At 38.9% G+C, this 20855-nt stretch overlaps 1 protein-coding gene across 4 annotated transcripts in view; it reads right to left on the bottom strand.

Annotated features, from left to right (window-relative positions):
- The window catches only part of calcr (calcitonin receptor), a 277766-nt gene that overhangs the window by 42733 nt on the left and 214178 nt on the right, over positions 1 to 20855 (bottom strand). For all 4 annotated transcript variants that reach the window (XM_063042335.1, XM_063042333.1, XM_063042336.1 and 1 more), the window contains 3 exons: positions 18890 to 19043; positions 14383 to 14443; positions 5174 to 5240 (listed from right to left, as the gene is read on the bottom strand). In XM_063042335.1, coding sequence (XP_062898405.1) covers positions 5174 to 5240; positions 14383 to 14443; positions 18890 to 19043 — 282 coding nt within the window. The remainder of the gene's footprint in view (positions 1 to 5173; positions 5241 to 14382; positions 14444 to 18889; positions 19044 to 20855) is intronic.

Raw genomic sequence — 20855 nt, 5'->3', positions numbered from 1 at the left:
ACACAGGACAAGAGAGTACAAAATCAGCATGGTTTCCTTCAGGGAAAACCCTGCCTGACAAACCTCTTGGAATTCTTTGAGGAGATTACGAGCAGGATAGATAAAGGGGATGGAGCAGATGTTGTATATTTGGACTCTCAGAAGGCCTTTGAAAAGGTGCCACACATGAGGCACCAAGTTAAGAGCCCAAGGTATTACCAGAAAGTTACTAACATGGTTAGAGCAGCGGTCCCCAACCACCAGGCCGCAGAGCATTTGCTACCGGGCCACGAGGAAACGATATGATTTGGCGATATGAGTCAGCTGCACCTTTCCTCATTCCCTGTCACGCCCACTGTTGAGCTTGAACGCACGTGAGCTCATTACCCGCGTGTCATCCATGTCAGCGCGGGAAGAAGGTCAACTCCTCAAACTTGCAAATGACGGCGGGCTGAAAAGTATGTTTGACATAACATCTCTGCCGGCATTCTGGATCAAAGTCAAGGCTAAATATCCTGAGATAGCCACAAAAGAACTGAAAATGTTGCTTCCATTTCCAACATATCTCTACAATGAATGCGACGAAAACTAAATAGACTGGACATAAGGAACCTCCTTCGAGTATCGCTGTCTCCCATCACCCCTCGATAGGACCATCTTGTTGCAGGGAAACAAGCCCAGGGCTCGCACTGATTCAGCGATATTGGTGTGTTGCAATGATTTTATATGTTCATACGGGGAAAATATGTGCTGTGTGTTTAATATCCAAACGTTACTTAAAATGTTATGATGCTGTTGACTGATAAGTGACTTATATAACCATATAACAATTATAGCACGGAAATAGGCGATCTCGGCCCTTCTAGTCCATGCCGAAAGCTACTCTCACCTAGTCTCACCAACCTGCACTCAGCCCATAACCCTCCATTCCTTTCCTGTCCATATACCTATCCAATTCTTCTTTAAATAATATCGAACCTACCTCTACCACTTCTACTGCAAGTTCTTTCAACACTTCAAGCTCCCCGTCCTCCCCTGATGATTGACTTATCACTATATTCATGCGAGGAAAATATGCGCTGTGTGTTTAATATTAAATTCGTCAGATAAACCCTTTTAGAAATGAAATTGAGTGTATTAGCCCCTTATTACCAATATTCCAGTCGTGATGAACATACCCTCCCCCCCCCCGCCGAACAGAATCGCCAAAAACGCTTTGCAGAGAATAATATCAGCAGGTACATGCATGCGCACTGGTGCCCGTGCAAGGGTTCATGGTCATTGTAGTCTTTCTTTGACTGCTACTCTAGTTCGTTGGCAACCCTACACCACCCCCACCCCCCCCGCCCCTGGGTCGACCGGTCCGCAAGAATATTGTCAATATTAAACCGGTCCGCAGCACAAAAAAGGTTGGGGACCCCTGGTTAGAGCATCGGCTAATTGGTAGGAGTCAGCGGGTGGGAATAAAAGGATCCCTTTCTGGTTGGCTGCCAGTGACTAGTGGTGTTCCACAGGGGTCAGTGTTGGGACCACTTCTTTTTATGCTGTATAGAAATGATTTAGATAATGGAATAGATGGCTTTGTTGACAAATTTGCAGGTAATATGAAGATTGGTGGAGGGGCAGGTGGTGTTGAGGAAACAGATAGGATGCAGAGGGGCTTAGATTAGGAGAATGGGCAAGAAAGTGGCAAATGAAATACCATGTTGGAAAATGCAAGGTCATGCACTTTGGTAGTAGAAAGAAATGTGTGGACTATTTTCTAAAGAAGGAGGAAATCCAGGAATCTGAGATGCAGAGGGAATTGGGAGTCATTGTGCAGAAAACCCTAGAGGTTAACTTGCAGGCTGAGTTGGTGGTGAGGAAGGCAGATGCCATGTCAGCATTCATTTCAAGAGGTCTAGACTATAAGAGCAAAGATGTGATGCTGAGGCTTTATAAGGCACTGGTGAGGCCTCACCTTTAGTATTGTGAACAGTTTTGGGCCCCTCATCTTAGAAAAGATGTGCTGGTATTTGAGAGGGTCCAGAGGAGGTTCACAAGGATGATTCCAGGAATGAAGAGGTTATCATACAAGGAATGTTTGATGACTTTGGGTCTGTACTCGCTGGGATTCAGAAAGATGAGGGGGGATCTCATTGAGACCTTTTGAATATTGAAAGACCTACACAGAGTAGATGTGGAAATGATATTTCCCATGGTGGGAGAGTCTAGGACAAGAGGATATAGCCTCAGGCTAGAAAGGCGCCCTTTCAAAGCAGAGCTGCGGGGAAATTTCTTTAGCCAAATGGTGGTGAACTTTATGGAATTTGTTCCCACATGCAGCTGTGGATACCAGGTCGATGGGTGTATTTAAGGCAGAGATTGATAGTTTCTTGATTGGACATGGCATCAAAGGTTACGGGGAGAAGGCTGGGAACGGGGGTTGAGGAGGATATAGAAAAAAAAGGATCAGCCAAGATTGAAAGGCGGAGCAGATTCGATGGGCCAGATGGCCTAATTCTACTCCTATACCTTATGGTTTTATGATCTACAAGGCTTTGTTAAAAATGCTCAGGGTAGGCCTGGAGAGGTAAAATTTGATAGCTGAATCTCACTGGGCAGAGGAAAAGAGGGCAACATTGGAATTATGAATATGTGACTTGCAATGTCTGTTGAGGGAAAGTTTATCATTAACAGGATTGCAAAGTATCTTGAACACTGTACATCTCATGCACTGGGAGATGCAATTAGATGTCAACAGAGTCTGGAGAATAGGATGGCATGCATTGGAAAATGAAGAATTAATACGCAATGGATAATATTCTCAATTAAGCAGTCAACCAACAAAGAAATCCCATGCATGTGAGCCATGTTATTCCTAACCAGGCACATAAGAGGACAAGATTTGACTACAGAATTATTAGCCAGATTATGGGCTACTAGAGGTAGTTAATTTTTTTTGTGCAAAATAAAACACTTTCTATCTTTTTAATCTCTCAAAAGAGGAAACTTGCTTGAAATGCCCCATTAAGCCCAGGAAGACAGCTGCCGAGAGAAATTGAGACCTGAAGATCCAATTGCAGATTGCGAATTAATGTTAGGGGGTTTCATTCCCATTGCTGAATGATTACTGTGTTCAGAGAAAGTATAAAAAAAAGTAATAATAATTTTACTCTCTTTAGCCTGGCCTACAACATAGACTTCAGTGTGAATTTCGTTACTACTCTTTCCTAGGATAAGGGTGGTAGGACAATACAACGGGCTGGGAAATATCAGGCGATATATTTTGAGAAGACCAATAAAACTAGTAGGTGCACAATGAACAACAGAGTCCTAAGAAGTAGGAGTATTAGGACATTGGTTTACATTTGAAAGAATTCCTAATGGTAGTAGCACAGGTAAATAAGGTGGTTTGTAAAGAATATAGGATACTTGCCTTCATTAGTTAGGGGTGGAGCATAAAGGCAGGGTTTCAGAGTATCTGAGCGTTTCGGATGTGGAATCTGAATGGACTGTTTGAACAAAACGTCTGAATTGAATGATGGATAAATGGTTATCCTATTTAGGTCTATGCACACCCAATGAATCATTATTGCCGTTCTCCCACCAAGGTACAAATCTGGCTCCTCTTCCAAGTGTTCTCGTCTTTCCTTGAGTATCCTTACATATTTTATATGTTGCAAACCCCCTTCCATTTCCATTTTCTGTCATCCATTAATATCTTATACTATACTGAGCTGAGCAAGATGAACGATACCAAGCACTATGAGGGAAATATGCTTACCACAGTATCAGCCTGATTTATCAATTGAATCAAATATTCTAATTAAGCAGCTTACTGGGTATTACAGACTGTATCTGAGATCGAACGTCCCAGTGGACAGAACTATTTAAAAGTTGTTCAATGTTGAAGACTCTATTTAGTGCAGCAACTGAGATTAAAACAAGATATTCCAAAGTATTCATGCTGTTTTTCAAATGGTCATCTTGTTCACCAGAAACTGGTAGAAACCATCTGAATGCAGTTTGTGCGGAATCCCTGTTGTCAGCACAACAGTTTAAGCTTGAGTTGCAATAAAGAGTCCAGCAGCTCAAGAGCAGTAGTGCCATTATGTGTTTCAACTTCCAGCAGGGAACTTTGCCTAAAGACAGTTGTTAAATGAAAAGAATTATGCACATAATGTTTAAAATCTTTGAAGTAAACGTTTGAAAAACATAGGAAACTAATGTTGGAATTTATGACGGTCATTGATGGTGAGTAAGACATCCTGATGTACCCTGAACTTGTGAATGATCCTTGGTATGCTAATTGAGTGCACTTCAAAGGAAAATACTGTAATGTTCATGAGTGGTGACCACAAACTGACAAACCTTCAAATAATACATCTCTAGCTGGAAACATCAAGCACTGTATCTTTGTTTAAATTACTTCTTTTATTGGATATCTTGCTAATAGAAACAACAGAATTAAAACCACCATTGATGACAATATACTGGTCTATCAACAATTTTCTGAATGTCTGATTTTTTTCAGTTTGAACAAATCATGAGAGCCTCTTTTTTTAAAAAAGTTGCATATATTTGAGTGATTGATAAATTCACCCTGAAGATGCAGAGTTGTTCTTATACTCTCCAATCATAAATTTGGAGATTGAGCAGATGAAATTAGACCTAATAATTTGGGTCTCAATATGACCTTGAAATACTTACGCGAACTGTTGTGGACTGAGTCTCCACTGAACGTGCCCATAGTCATATGGTGAAACTTGGATAAAGAATATGGTCTCCCTACTTCCAGAAAATTCAGTCATTTTCTGTAGGCCCTTTCTGTCTATTGGTAACACAGAGTGGCAACAATATTGCCCCATCTGCATGAGAACCTGAGATTATACTTAAGATAGAGCTCCCTCATTCTGGTGTTATCAGGTATGGTGTATCTTGGCGTTTAGCCCAAGCTACACCACTCCATTGATATATAGGGCCAAAAGCAATTAAAAAATGTAACTTTGACTCCAAGGTTATTTATAGCTAGTATGGTGATTCTTGTAATTGTATGGATTTACTAAAGAGATTATATGGCCAAGGCCAGAAACATATTTATGTTTTAGAAGGTTAAGCACTTCCTGCAAAATTATTCATCATAGTACTTTGCTACAAGTATCATTACTGTAGCCACACAACTGTATATTAACCATTGAATTGAAATCCTTACCAATAATGCTGCAACAATCGGGGCGTGCACTATATAAAGCAGGTATGTTTCAACACTTATCCAGCAACTGCAAGAAATCAAAATGGAAATATGAAAGTCAAATACAATGACATTTATGTCTAAAAAGGTGACAGAACTATAAGTGGCTTAGTGCTTCTGCATAGTTCCACTGAAGTGATCTTGCGTCAAGATGATACCAATTCAAAATAGAAATATCTGCTCGATAATGTACAGGCTTTTCAAATAGGCTGAAGCCAGATTTAATATTTGAATCTTCAAACTGATGGGCAGCCTTGTCTCACTTTGCTTTTGATGAAAAGATAAGCGATCAAGTCCTCGTCAAAGACATACAAGCTTCATTTGTAACTTTCAGTTTTGACAGGGTCGTAAAACAGATTATTTCTGTCCAGCCATTTGCTTTAAAAGTTACATTCCTTTTCTTCCCCCTCACTTTCTTCATTTTTCTTTTATTCATCAGCATTTGTTTGCCCCCTCTAACATCAAAAATCTTCATGTCAGACAATACAGAGCAGTAAGATTAGTCTGTAAGAACAAGTTACATTCTTAATGAAACATAATATGGATAAAGTGGAAAAATAATATACTATCCCTAGTAAACTACAAATCACCAAAATCATCACCCAAAGGCCAAGTATGCAGCCTTAAGACAGGTTTCGCTGAGGAGATTGAACTTCAACCCAACCCAAATCGTAATTACAGTGATTCATACAGCACAGCAGCTTGTTGGAGCATTAAGGTCACGTATGCAAAAGCCTGAGGAAACAAGTATCCTTAGTACACTGTATGTGGACCAGGAAACCTGGGACAAAGATAAACCTACAGCAGTGAGTCTGTAACTAGTGGGAGGATAACTTTGCACCTGAATAAGAATGAAAGTATGTCATATTCCTGACCAATTTGGTACACTGGCCTTTATTAATCAAAGTATTGAGTATAAGAGCTGGAATGTTATGATGAGGTTGTATAAGGCATTGGTGAGGCCGAATCTGGAGTATTGTGTTCAGTTTTGGTGACCAAATCACAGGAAGGATATTAATAAGGTTGAAGGTTTACAAGGAAGTTGCCGGGACTTCAGAAACTCAGTTACAGAGAAAGGTTGAATAGGTTGGGACTTTATTCCCTGGAGTGTAGAAGAATGAGGGGAGATTTGATAGAGGTATATAAAATTATGATGGGTATAGATAGAGTGAAAGCAAGCAGGCTTTTTCCACTGAGGCAAGGGGAGAAAAAAACCAGAGGACCTGGGTTTAGGGTGAGGGGGGAAAAGTTTAAGGGGAACATTAGGGGGGGCTTCTTCACACAGAGAGTGGTGGGAGTATGGAATGAGCTGCCAGACGAGGTGGTAAATGCGGGTTCTTTTTTAACATTTAAGAATAAATTGGACAGATATATGGATGGGAGGTGTATGGAGGGTTATGGTCCGTGTGCAGGTCAGTGGGACTAGGCAGAAAATGGTTCGGCACAGCCAAGAAGGGCCAAAAGGCCCGTTTCTGTGCTGTAGTTTCTATGGTTTCTATGGTTTCTAATTGCTTTAATTCAATGCCACAATTGTAACAGCTCTTATAAAATGTAATAACTCTTATATAATAGGTGGCTATAATTGTGTATGAAACATACTGTAAATACTATTACTTATGAACTTGTCACAACTGTCAAACTTCTGGTAATTGCCCCTCCTGTCTCCTTCACCATTTCCCTCTCACCTTATCTGCTTGCTCTGGTTACCTCCCTCTGGTGCTCCTCTCCTTTCCCTTTCCTCCATGGCCTTCTGTCCTCTCCTATCAGATTTCCCCTTCTCCAGCCCATTTATCTCTTTCACCAATCAACTTCTCATCTGTTTACTTCACAACTCCCCCTCTCATCGTTTTCCTATCTCCGACAACCTTGTACTTCTTCCTCCCCTCCCCCACTTTCTTACTCTGACTTCTCATCTCTTTGTTCCAGTCTTGATGAAAGGTTTCAGCCCAAAACGGCAACTGTTTACTTCTTTCCATAGATGGTGCTTGGCCTGCTGAGTTCCTCCAGCAGCTTGTGTGTATTACTTTGATTTCCAGCAATTGCAGATTTTCTTTTGTTTGTGAGCCTTATGGTTTGTCACTCCTTGGGAATGTTTCTGTCACTTTCTTCAGTGAGGAACTAGCAGATTAGGGTATAATTGTTAATTAACACCAGTAACGATTGGCTAAGAAGGAATAGCAATTAGATCTTCTTATGGTTAAGAATACAAGCTGAGTTTATTTAGTGAGATATTATTATGTGAGGAAATTATTATAGCCTAAAGCAAAATTATAAAGATACCTGTCTACAAATGTTTGGACTTTCCAGAACACATTTGGTTAAGGTAGGAAGCGCATAACATAACTAGGGATGGAGGTGAAACTGAATAAGCTAGAAGCACTCAGCAGGTCAGGCAACATCTGTGGAAAGAGAAACAGTTAATGTTTTAAGTCATCTGGGTTTCTGCCTCATTGATAAATCTCAGGAAAGCTGCATTCCAAGACCCTGTCACTATTTTTCCTGCCTTTTATTCACCATAACATAACACTACATGTTTTACAGGACATTCCGAAACTTCCACAGGAAACTTGCTTGAAATGCCCCATTAAGCCCAGGAAGACAGCTGCTGAGAGAAATTGAAACCTGAAGATCCAATTGCAGATTGCGGATTAATGTTAGGGGGTTTCATTCCCATTGCTGAATGATTACTGTGTTCAGAGAAAGTATAAAAAAAGGTAATAGTAATTTTACTCTCTTTGGTCTGGCCTACAACATAGACTTCAGTGTGAATTTCGTTACTACTCTTTCCTAGGATAAGGGTGGTAGGACAATACAACAGGCTGGGAAATGTCAGGCGATATATTTTGAGAAGACCCATAAAGCTAGTAGGTGCACAATGAACAACAGAGTCCTAAGAAGTAGGAGTAGTAGGACATTGGTTTACATTTGAAAGAATTCCTAATGGTAGTAGCACAGGTAAATAAGGTGGTTTGTAAAGAATATAGGATACTTGCCTTCATTAGTTAGGGGTACAGCATAAAGGCAGGGAGTTCATGATATAATTATATAAAATGTTAGTTGAGCAACAGATCTATATGTAGTTCTGTCCGCTGCATATGAAAACTGAAGCGAGTGTGATCTTCCATAATATTTTCAGATCTCCTATCACCATAGAAGGCCACTTCAGCCCATCGTCTATGTTGGTTCACAAAACACTCACTTTCATCCACTAATATTTTTTCCCCTTGTAACACATTCTCCCCATATACTTGACGAATGGTTTTCCATCTGAAATATTGCTTCTCTTTATCTTCCTTGACCATATCTGGCAGTATTTATTTTTGCTTTATATTCCAATACTGTCCCTCTTAAGGTCACATCAGTTACCTCTGCACTTGGGTAGTATTTAGAGTGGCCAATTTTTAATCTCTGAACCAGTAGGAATTGGATTGTCTGAAGGACACCCATATAGTCATGAAACATTGGACATAGGCAGTACCAGAGATCAGGTTGGAACCCAGATCTCTGATGCTGTGGAGCTAACTATGCCACTGTGCTGCAGGGATTCACCAGAATGTGCCTGAGATGGAATGTTTCAGCTATGAGGAAAGACTGCATAGGTGGAGTTTCCTTTCTTTGTAGAAGAGACCTGATTGAGGTATGCAAAATTATGAGGAGCATGGATAGGTTGATTTGAGAAAGTACTTTTTCACCCATATAGTTGGAGAGAGGAACAAAGAATAAGAAGTACTTGGAATTTGGAATGAAGGGGGAGGTGGAGGCACATGTTCTCACAAATTTAAGAATTATTTAGATGAGCACTAGAAAAGCCAAACCATTGAAGGTTATGGGCCCAGCGTCAGAAAAACTGATTACAAAAATATTTCTATATTAATGTATCCCTAAGCTATGGTAGTTCAGTTTTTAAGAAATGAAACATTGTAAATGAAGTACATAATGGGTAATGGCCAACACTTTTACATTCTAGAAATATCTCACCAGTACCTATTGCACCAGGTAAGAAATCAGGTTAGCTCTCTAATGAGCGCTGTATTATAAATGAAGTGCTCTATATATCATGCATGGGTTTAAAAAAATGGGATAAATTAATCACTAATTAATGTTTATTCACTCTCTAATGATCATTCACATATTTTTTCAATGACAGGAACTGCTTCCTTAACAGTTCCTTAGTTTGCAAAACATTAAGTTGTAATAATATGCCACAGTGCTCACTTCAGCTTAATTTGATGCTTCATTGGAATGCAAAACTAATGCATACTTCAATGAGTATATTTTATTATTAACATTACACCAGTAGTAGGGTGTGCTTCCCTCTTATGTTCTGCATTCAGTAGGTCAGGGGAGATCACAGTGTTTAATTATATGAAACGGTACACTTGAGTCACAGAAACAATCATAATTAGCACCAGTGCATCACTGTGCCCTGCACTTAATTATATCATTGTGAATTTATTTCTTTTTAAAACAATACATTTAACATTTTGTATGTTAGAATTAACAATTAAAATTCCTGTAAGGCACTATAACCTGGGAAAAATATACAAAGATCAGAATTATGGAAACTGTATTCTGCCCAATAGAAATGCAATAAAGCAGATCTCTATCTCTATCCATTTAATCTCTCATCAAGACTTTTCCAAATCTAAGGAATAACTCTCTGTGAGCGCCGAGGGCTTACAATACCCACGGAGATCTCAAGCACAACTGTGCCATTCTATCACGGCGTGGCGCTGATCTGGAAATAAAACACCCACCCATTCCCTAGCTGCTCTGCTGAACATGAAATAACAAGAATTCTCAAATAGCTAGCTTGCCATATAACATAGGAATATTTCATGTAGCACTTGCAATATTAGTAGTTCAAAAGGAACAACATTACTCAGCTTTTCAAAGTTCAAAGTAAATTTATTATCAAATTATGTATGTGACACCATATAGTACTTTGAGATGCATTTTTTTGCAGGCCTTTACAGGAAAATAACAAAATAGAATAGAATTAATGAAAAAAAACATACTTAACAAAGACCGAATGTCCAAAGGAAGACGTTTCATGCAAATAATGAATAAATAATGCTGAGTTATGGAGTTCTTGTAAGTGAGTCCATAGGTTGTGGAATCAGTTCGGTGTCAAAGTGAGTGAAGTTATCCATGCTGATTGAGGAGCCTGATGACTGTTGGGTAATAATTGTTCCTGAACACGGTAGTGTAGGACCTAAGGCTCCTGCAGCATCTGCCCAATGGTAGAAGTGAGAGGAGAGCATGGCCTGGATGATGTGTATCCTTGATCATGAATGCTGCTTTATTGTGGCAGTGCTCCTTGTAAGTGTGCTCTATGATGGAGAAGGCTTTGCCTGTGATGGACTAGGCTGAATCCACCACTTTCTGTAGACCTTTCTGTTCTCAAGTCTCACTATAAATCTAAATGGAAGAAACAGGAGCCACAGTGGGTCTTCTAAGCCCACTCTCCCACTCAGTAAGTTGGCTGATGCCACAAATCCACATTCCTACCCAATGTATGTACTGTATACTCCGGTACTCTTGGTGTCAAAACATTCATCAACCTTAAAGCTAAATATATTCACAGACTTCTAACATAAAAAATTCTAAAGATTGCCAAAATTATACTCCTCTATCTCCTTAATAGACAACCCCTACTCTGAGACTCTCCATTTTGAGGAATCTGGCGCTCAGCAGGTACCTGCCAAACATTTTCATGCATTTCTCAGTAAAATCACCTCCCTTTCTTCTAAACTCTAGTTAGGACAGAACAATTTTACTCAACATTTTTTATACAATTCCCTCAACCTTGCTATCAATCTTATGAATCAACAATGTACTGACTCTGACACGAGTTTATCAAAACTGCACGCATGAAGTGCAATTTCAGTAAGTCTTATTTCTGTATACCAGCCTCCTTTCAATGTAAACCAGTGTCATAATGCTCCTAATTGCTGGCTGCATCAATATACTTTTGGGCCTCAGGAACCAGCATACCAGGATACCTTGAACCTATATCTGGCAGTGCAGCCTATGACAGACTCTTCACAATTACGCCCAACTCCAATTTCTCTAACTCTATCAAAATATCTATCTCTTTCATTCCCCTTCATGCATTTATTCAATTGTTTTTAACAAATCTGTGATATCAATGAGTCTTTCAGTATTTAGGTATACAGCTGAAATTCTTTTTCTGGACAAATACTTTGGTGGACACCATAATGCACATAACACAGCAGACAACAGCCTGAGTAGTTTGTAAGATGTATAAAGTGTTGGTGATTGCTGAACCCTGCTGAACTGCATTCATCTTTGAGCTTGATCCACTCAAAGCCACAGTAGCTGCTTCACTGGATTTCAAATGTTGGCAGGTATTCAAAGAAAACAGTACTTTTTAAAATATTATTCATCAGTTTTAGAAAAGATTCATTTTTCTTTTTCATCCACTTATGATTGATTTTATAATTCAATGAAAGCACTTTGTCCACAAAATGAATACAGGAGGGACTGACTCATGGCTGGACACACAGTGAAATGAATAATAGTTACAAAACAAAGAGGTTTTCAACTAGAAAATCCCATGAGACAAGAATGAAACATTTTCCTGAAACTGAGTATAAGTAATTATTTTATTCTCAAGGGGGTAGCCTAAAAGAAACAAATCAGCATGAAGAATTAAATAATGTCCAAGATACTGTATTGGCATTCAATTTGCCATATGGAAGACTGCCTAGATCTGTTTCACTATGAAAAAAAAACACACAAGAAATGCAATGCAGCCTATGGAGTTGCAAAGTGATGGAGGAGTAACAGACTTATGTGGAGCTACCAATCTCATGTTGTCTGTTTGGGTTCCTCCAGAACTATTCAGTTCCAGTCTCTGGAGCTAGCTTCAATCCAAAAGTGAAATAGACCATTTGAGAGCAGCTTTAGAAAGATGCTGGTATGGTACTGACAAAGTGATCTGCCAATGTTTGCTGAGTGCATTTTAATCCCAGGCTATCTGAGTGGTTGAGAAGATAACAGAATTTTAATAGAGGTACGTTTTGTGCAGGTTTTCAGTTTTTAGAAATGGACAAATCACTAGAAACACTGTGTTAACAAATGTTTTCCAGTCTCTCTGGCTGGAAAGCATTGTGGTCGGCCCCCTTTTCCTTATTTCCTGACATTGTCCATTCGTTACAGATCAGCTGATATATAATCCTCTCTGCATGACTGTGATATTTTACCCGATATGATAGGAATGCAGCACCTGCTGCTAAACTTAAATTTGCAAGTGACGTGCCCCACTGTCACTGGATTCTTACTACCATTTTAAGAATGCAGGTTTACTTTTGGCTGAAATGCTCACAGGAAACAGTAAAAGAATGGGAGAAGTCATGAAAGCATCCAAATAAGTTTCCTCTGACATTATTAGACTTCAGTTCATTCTTAAAAGGCAGAAGTTCTGATTTTTGGTCAACTGCTGTGTAACACCTTCGCTGATTGGTTAAAGGGACAGGTGTCCATTTCATTGGAGCTTGCACACTTTTCTTTTTAGTTTCTACGACATCTTTGAACTTACTTTTCATGTGTCAGAATGATTCTGAGTAAACAGGGTGTTGCCATCACTCACCACTCATTTGAAGGAATTGCAACTCCTTTAGCATTTGCTTGACCTGCCCCATTTTTTGCAGAAATTTGGCAACTCAGCTCAATCCTCCTTTCAGATACTGCACCATATGGCACTGTTCCCATCCTAACTCTTTCAGTCAAGGTGAAGTTGCAGGGGAACATCATTAGGAACAATTACCAATGTCAACTAATTTTTTCTTTCCCTGCTCTCCTACTCCTTTAATTCTTTTGTGTTTTTCTATCCATATCTTTCATCATTTCCTCTTTTTCCATGTCCATTCCATTCTTTCTCTTTTCCTTATTCGTAACCATATTCTGCAATTTTCTATCTATTATAAGGTGTTGTATAAGATATTGGTGAAGCCTAATTTGGAGTATTGTGCCAATTTCTGGTCACGTAACTACAGGAAATATATCAACAAAAAGATTGAAAGGATACAGACACAATTTATAAGGTTGAATAGGTTAGGACTTCATTTTCTATAGTATAGAAGAATGAAGAGAGATTTGATAGAGATAAATAAAATTTCAGGAGGAATAGATAGGGTAAATGCAAGCAGGCTTTTTCCACTGTGGTTGAGGTCTAGTTCCACTGAGAACTGGAGGTCATAAGTTAAGGGTGAAAGGTGAAATGTTTAAGGGTCTCATGAGGGAGAACATCATTTAGAGGGTGGTGAGAGTGTGGAACGAGCTGCAGTGCAAGTGGTGGATGTGGGTTCAACTTCAACATTTAAGTGAAGCTTGGATAGGTACATGGGTGAGGAGTATGGAGAGCTATGGGCCACGTGAAGGTCGATGGGATTGGGTAGAAAAAATAGTTCAGTATGGACTAGGTGGGCTGAAGGGACTGTTTCTGTGCTGTATTGGTCTATGACTTCATGACTCTATTCCCTTCCCCTCCTTCCTTCCTCCTTCCTTTTTTTTCTCTTCTCACTCATTTGCAGAGCCCTGCATTTAGGCATTTGAAAGTGATAACAGTGCTTTTCAATCTTCTTTTAGATGTGAAAATTATCCAGGAAGACTGGTAGAAGCAAGTATGACCTGGAGTGGAGAATAAGCTAGAGAAACATGGATTGGAAACTTATATATGATATTAATGGTAGAAAAATTACTAGAATTTATTATTTAAGACCACAATAGTAAACATTTATGATTCTAAATTCATAGCTTAATCAACTATGAAATATACTTTATAATTTACAGTTTAATTGATGTGAAGAACTATAAGAGATTTCAGGAGACAACAGTTAAGGAATATCAGCACTAATTAATAAAGATAGAACTACTCAGTGAAATTTTGAAAGAAAAAAATATTTAAAACTGGGAGAAATAATTGACAGAAGCCAGTCGATGCCTATCACCAGCAGTGCAATTCAAGATCAGTTGCTCAGTTTTACATCTGCCAGAAAGCAAATTTACATTTCAAACTTGTAACTTTGCATGAAATGATAACTTACAATAATGCTGTGGGTGTTTGTGAATTTATTAGCATCTATTGGTACCTTTAAGGTATGACAGAGCAAATGGAAGAAAGGAGTTAATAGTGAAAAACTTACTTGTCATTGAAGTATTTTGTTCTGGCCACCGCATGAATGGCAGCTGGTATTAATGGAAATCCTGAAAGGGGGTTTCTAGATGTTAGAGAATGCACTCACTGAACTTCAGAAGATTTAACATTATAAAGATTTTCAAGTGACAAATCATACCACAGCCTCCCCAACCCCACTCTGCTAGTGCATATAGGAAAATCAGAGGAACAATTATTTCCAATCTGTATGTATATGCAAAATACAGGCTATACCTCTATCATTATTTTTCTAGTAAAATATCACTTGTACCATTTTTTTTAATTCTGACTTCACTCATTAAAATAACTCCAAATTATTAAAGCATTGAGTACAACACCACACTGTGAGAAATTTTAACATATTAAATTCAAGGATGATTTATTTGAAGAGCAGGATATGCATGTATAAAGAAGGGAATATTGGGTCCATGTTCTGCTGATGAAAACCTTCAACAATGGGCAGCAGGTATATGGACTAAATTTTAAATTTTAAAATACTGACAATTTTGCTTTGCTTTATCAGGCATCTCAGCTCACCTTGCATTTTAATTTACTATCTACTGTTTTATTTTCTACTGTTTCATCTAATTTTTCTCTCTGGAGCATTTCATTTTACTGATTTCTGATCACTGTTGACTTGTAGATTCCAGTTATCAGTCCCAAATCATTCTCAAATTTTCAACACACTAGAGTGACTTCATTCCCTTGATACTGTTAATGGCTGAACATATTCAAGGCTGCAATAGTGAGCTTTTTAGACCATAGGGGATTTGAGAATTATGGAAATAGGCTAGCCAGTGGATGTAAAGCAGGGGTGGCCAACCTTTTACATTCCATGCATCAATTTTTTCACTCACGAGTTCAGATGTGCCATACAACACTTGTACTCTCATTCAATTCTTGTAAAAATATATTAATATAGAACTCGTACGTGAAAAAATCGCATCTGAACTCACGCATGAAAAAATTGACGCATGGAATGTAAAAGGTTGTAAAGCTAAGATTAGATCATTGTATTGCAGGGCAGAACAAGCTCAGGAGTATTTGGCCTCCTCTGTCCCCTATTTGTTTTACACAACTCAGATGAATCTTATTTTTTAAATTACAGAATCTAGAAACCTTAAAAAAAATAAAATGCTGTAAATACACAGCAGATCAGGCCACAAGTGTGGGGAAGGAAGCAGGACTGAAGTTTCAGGTCAAAACCTCCAAATGATTGTTTGCCTCGATCAGCTGGTGCACTGAATATAAAAGGTAAGAAGTCGTATTTCTGCTGTATAAAACTATGATCAGGCCATATTTGGAATATTGTGCATTTCTGCTTGTTCCATTACAGGAAGGACGTAAAGACTTTGGAGAGGGTGCAGATGAGGTTTACCACCATACTGCTTGTTTTAGAGAGTACCCTGACCAACAGACTGCAATCAGTAAGGATAGATGGCACACTTCCACCAGGATTATCATCAACACTAGTCCTCTACAAGGCTGTGTCCTCAGCTCACAACTTTACTTCCTACACACTCATAACTGTAAGGCCAGATTTTGCTTTAACTCCATCTGCAAGTTATAGATACCAACACTGCTGTGGGTCAAATTTCAAATAATGAGTCGGAGGACAGGAAGGAGATATTCAGTATAGTTGTACAATGTTATGACAACAACATTTCCCTCAATGTCAACAATAAAAAAGAGCTGGTCTTTGACTTCAGGAGGGGGTGTTGCACTTACTCCTGTATACATCAATGGTAGAGTTAGAGAGTTTTATGAGTCAAGTTCCTAGGAGAGAACATCACCAATGTTCTGTCCTGGTCCAACCATATAGATGCCATAGCCAAGAAAGCTCACCAATACCTCGATTTCACCAGGAGGCTAAAGGAACTTGGATTATCTCTTTGACCCTCACCAATTTTTAGAGATGCATCATAGAAAGCATCCGATCTGGGTGTATCTCGTCGTCGTATGCCAATTGCTCTGCCCGAGACCGCATGAAACTATAGAGAGCTGTGAGCACAGTTGATCACATTACAGAAACCATCCTCACCTACACAGAATCTGTCTACTCTTCTCGCTGCCTCATTAACGCAAACACCACACCCAACGCTGACATTCTGTTTCTTCCCCTTCCCATTAGGCGAAAGAATCAAGAGCAAGAAACCATACACATATGCCTCAAGACAGCTTTTATCCCACTGTTTCAGAGTATCGAAAGGTCCCCTAGTACGGTAAGATGGACTCATGTCCTCACAATCTATCACATCATGACCTTACACCTATTTGTCTACCTGCATTGGACTTTCTCTGTCAATGTAACAGTATTTTATACATCCTGTTATTGTTTCTCTTTGTACTACCTTAATGTATTGATGTGATGAATGGCATGCAGAACAAAGATTTTCACTGTGCTTCGATACCTGTGGCAATATTAAACCCATTTTACCAATTTACTGAGTAGCTGCAAGGAGACATTGGACAAACTTGTACTATTTCCTCTGCACATCAGTGGCTGAAGGAAGAGCTGGTAGAAGTTTATAAAATCATGAGAGCTATAGATTGGGTAGATGGTCAGAGTCTTTTCCCCAGGGTAGAAATATCAAAATCTAGAGTGCAAAGCTTTAAGGTGGAAAGGCCAAAGTTCAAAGGAGATATATGGGGTAGGTTTTTTTAAACAGAGAGTGATAGATGCCTGAAACATGTTGGGTGGTTGTGGAAGTAGACATGATAGTTAGATAGCTACATGATCATGTAGAACATAGATAGAGATGGGTCAGCTGAAGACAGGTAGTATTACTTCGAAAACATAGTTGGGCTGGAGTTCTTGTTCCTGTGCTATACTGTTTTATGTTTGACTTTGTGTCTATGATTTTCATATAAATATGGAAATTACGCTCTTGCAAATTACTGACCATTTTGCACATTGGACCAAACATTTTAGAGCTTTTTAATGGCTGAATTAAGGACAGGGGATCAACAAATGGGCTGAATTGTGTCAAATCTGTGAGAAAAAGGTTTAAAAAAAGACAGAAACCATAGAGGATGAACAAAGACAACAACAGGGAAAACTGAAAAGTAAAGGAGGAATTGACTAGTTAAGGCTGATCACTTAGAGGATATACTGGGAAAACACTAATGGACAATAACAAAATAATGGAAACATTAACAAATATTTCGCATCTGACTTTGCAGTAGAAAGCTTTGAAAGCATTTCAAAAACAGTTGAAAGTCTGGCAGCAGAAAGGAGAATGGTACTTAAAATAATTACCAACGTAAGCAAAACTAATGGGAATGAAGGCTGACATGTCCCCTGGGCCAGCTGGCCTGCATCCTAAGGTCTTAAAAGAAGAGCCTGCAGAGATGACAGGTTGTAATCTTCCAATGCTGCCAAAGTCATGGAAGGGGCCTGCCAGATTGTTCAAGAAAAAGAGAAACAGAAAACACTAAAATAGTTAGTTAGGAATTCTTCATTGGATTCTTTAATATTTATTAACTCATCGGTAGTGGACATCGCTGCCAATGTGTTCAATTACTGTCCATTCCTCTCTGTATCAAAACGAGGGTATTTAATGGAATTGGTGAGTCTGGGGATATATACAGTATAGCTCAGACTGTTTAAGTATGGCAAGTTTCCTTCAATCAATGGTATCATTTAACCACATGTGTTTTTACAACAAACTGGTAATTTCATGGTTATCCTTACAAGCTTTTAAAAACAGATTTATTTAATTACTTGATTACTTGATTTTAAGTTCCCCAGCTGCCATATTGAAATTCAAGCTCTTGATTCTATATTACTAGTACAAGGCTCTGTCTGAAAATTCAGTAAGTTAACTATTATGCTGCTGTACTCCATAATAAATTTATCGGATTTTGCTATTAAGGAAAAAAAGCAGCAGCACATTTACAAAATCATAGCACAATCTTTCAGAGTCAGTCTTGTTAATGAAAGGGAACATTGGTCTGTAACAGCTCTTTTTCTAGGGTGGATATTCTTCTTTAGAAATAGATAGAAAACTGTTAGAGCTTTATGAAGAAGTAAACAATAAGGCTGCCAAATACAGAACAGTGGATGTTGTCTGTATGGACCTTCATGAGGCCCTTGACAGAATCCTGTATGAAAGACTAGTCTGGAAGGTTAGATCACATAGGCTCTAATGAAAGCTGGCGAGATGGATAAATAATTGGCTTTATGGTGAGAAGTAGGGGGTTGATGGTGGAAGTTTGGTTTTTTGGATTAGAGGCCTGTGACTATAGTGATATGACACAGGTTTTGGTGCTGGGCCCAACATTGTTTGTCACTTATATGAATAATTTGGATGAGAATATATAGGCATGGTTTGTAAATTTGCAGATGACACTAAAGTAGGTGGTATTGTAGACAGGTTACCAAAAATTACAATAATGTAATAATTTTCCAGTTCTTTTGATTTTCAAAATAAGAGAAGTTTCTTTTCTTTTTGTGACTTTCCCTTAAAGTGACAAAATTCAAAAGTGATACGTACCCCAGCCCAGGAGATAATACCAGTGTAGATGTTGTTCTTCAGCAAATACTGCCACCACAATGAGTGTGTGCAGGTAGATCCCCTCACAAAGCATCCAAAAGTAATTGCAGCCCAGCATATACTGAAGGAAGAAATGCAGCACCTTACATCCCACCTGTGGAGAAAGTTACACTTTGTCTTTACCATTCAAATACAATGGCTTTCTCCAATTGCTTCCTCAAGTACAATTAAGAAGGGCTAATTATAGTTACAGTTATCTAAAAAATAACAGAAGCAATTTTTTTGACATAATTTCATAATGCTTTAAAGGAGAGTATTTTATGGACATAGAATTATTTAAGCCCACAAAGGAAAGTTAGTGAAAAATGAAGGTCAAAATTCAAAGACAAAAGCTTATATATTTCACTAATGATTTTTATACGGGCTGGATATGTTCCTATATCTTCAAAGTATGATGGGGCAGCAGAAAGGTACAGCTAGTGGAGTTGCTTTCGCATGGCTTTACTGATCTAGGTTTCTTTGGTATGCTTCCAGTTTGGGCTTTGTATATTCCACCTGTGACTGTGTGGGGTTCCTTCATGCACTCCAGTTTCCTCCCACTTCGTAAAGATGTGCAAGCTAGCTGTCATAAATCACCACTAGGGTATAAGTGAGTGTAGAATCTGACTGTGTCGATGTCAATTGGCAGGGTGGAGTGGGGGAGAATAAAATAGATTAGTGTCAATGATTTCTGGAGTCACCGAGATGTACAGCATTGGCACGGGCCCTATAGCCCACTACATCTATGTCGATCATCATGACTACCCATACTAATCCCACTTGTATGGTTTTCCATCATTCCTTACAAATTTGATCAAATATTTTGAGGAATCGACTAAGAAGCTGAATGAGTAAGGCAGTTGACGTTATTGTCATGGATTTTAGTAAGGCATTTGATAAAGCCCCTCATGGTGGGTTGATTCAGATGATAAATATGCATGGGCTCGAGAGTGAATTGCAAGATTGGATTCAGAACTGGCTTGCCCATAGAAAACAGAGAACAGGGCTGGAAGGCAGTTATTCTAGCTGGAGGTCTATGAGCAGCGGTGTTCCACAAGGATCGGTGCTGGAATCTCAGTTGATTGTGATACATATCAGTGTTTCGGATGAAAATATAAATGGGTGGATAAGATAATTTGCAGATCACACCAAGATCAGCAGAGCTGTGGACACTGCAAAGACTGTTGAAGAATACAGTGGGATATAGACCAGTTACAGATATGTGAAGAGAAGCAGCAGATGAAGTTTAACCTGGACAGGAGTGAGGTGTTGCTCTTCAGAAGGTCAATTGAAAGGAGAAAGTATACAGTTAATGGTAGATCCTTTAGAAGCATTGCGATAAAGAAGGATCTTGAGACACAGGTCCATAGTTCACTGAAAGTGGATAAGATGGTAAAGGCTTTTCTTCATTGGAAGAGTATGAATAAGGTCGCCATGCTGATATGGCAAACTATAGACAAACTATACTTCAGTCAGATCACAATCAGCAGAACAGTTTGGGCTGAATAGCCTATCTAGAGCTGAACTGTTCTATGTTCTATGTTATGTATTTAACGTTGGAGCAAGAATCCTTGACTTTTCACATATGCTTTCCAGCAGGACTCTGATATTGTGTCTTCCTCTCTATGTCCTCACCTAAATCCTCAGTAACAGAACTTGTGTGTGATCATGTCCTCCAGGGAGTTGACAGCTAGACTACATTTTGCTTCTTGCCCTGAGTTTTTGGTTCATTACATATAGTTTCCATTTTAAAACCAACATCTACATTTTGTACAGTGAGACTGTCAAAACTGGGGCTGTTATATAAAGTGACAGTATACCTTCCTGCTGGATCACTAGTTCAGAGATACATTGCAATATCGAGTTTTGTCACGATTGACTCTCACCAGTTCTCTACCATTTCCATCGTTTACACACCAATTAACCC

The sequence above is a fragment of the Mobula hypostoma genome, chromosome 3 (assembly GCF_963921235.1).
Source record: "Mobula hypostoma chromosome 3, sMobHyp1.1, whole genome shotgun sequence".
Classification (NCBI taxonomy): domain Eukaryota; kingdom Metazoa; phylum Chordata; class Chondrichthyes; order Myliobatiformes; family Myliobatidae; genus Mobula; species Mobula hypostoma.
Note: the sequence above shows the minus strand (reverse complement) of the source record. Positions and strands in the feature narration are given on the sequence as shown.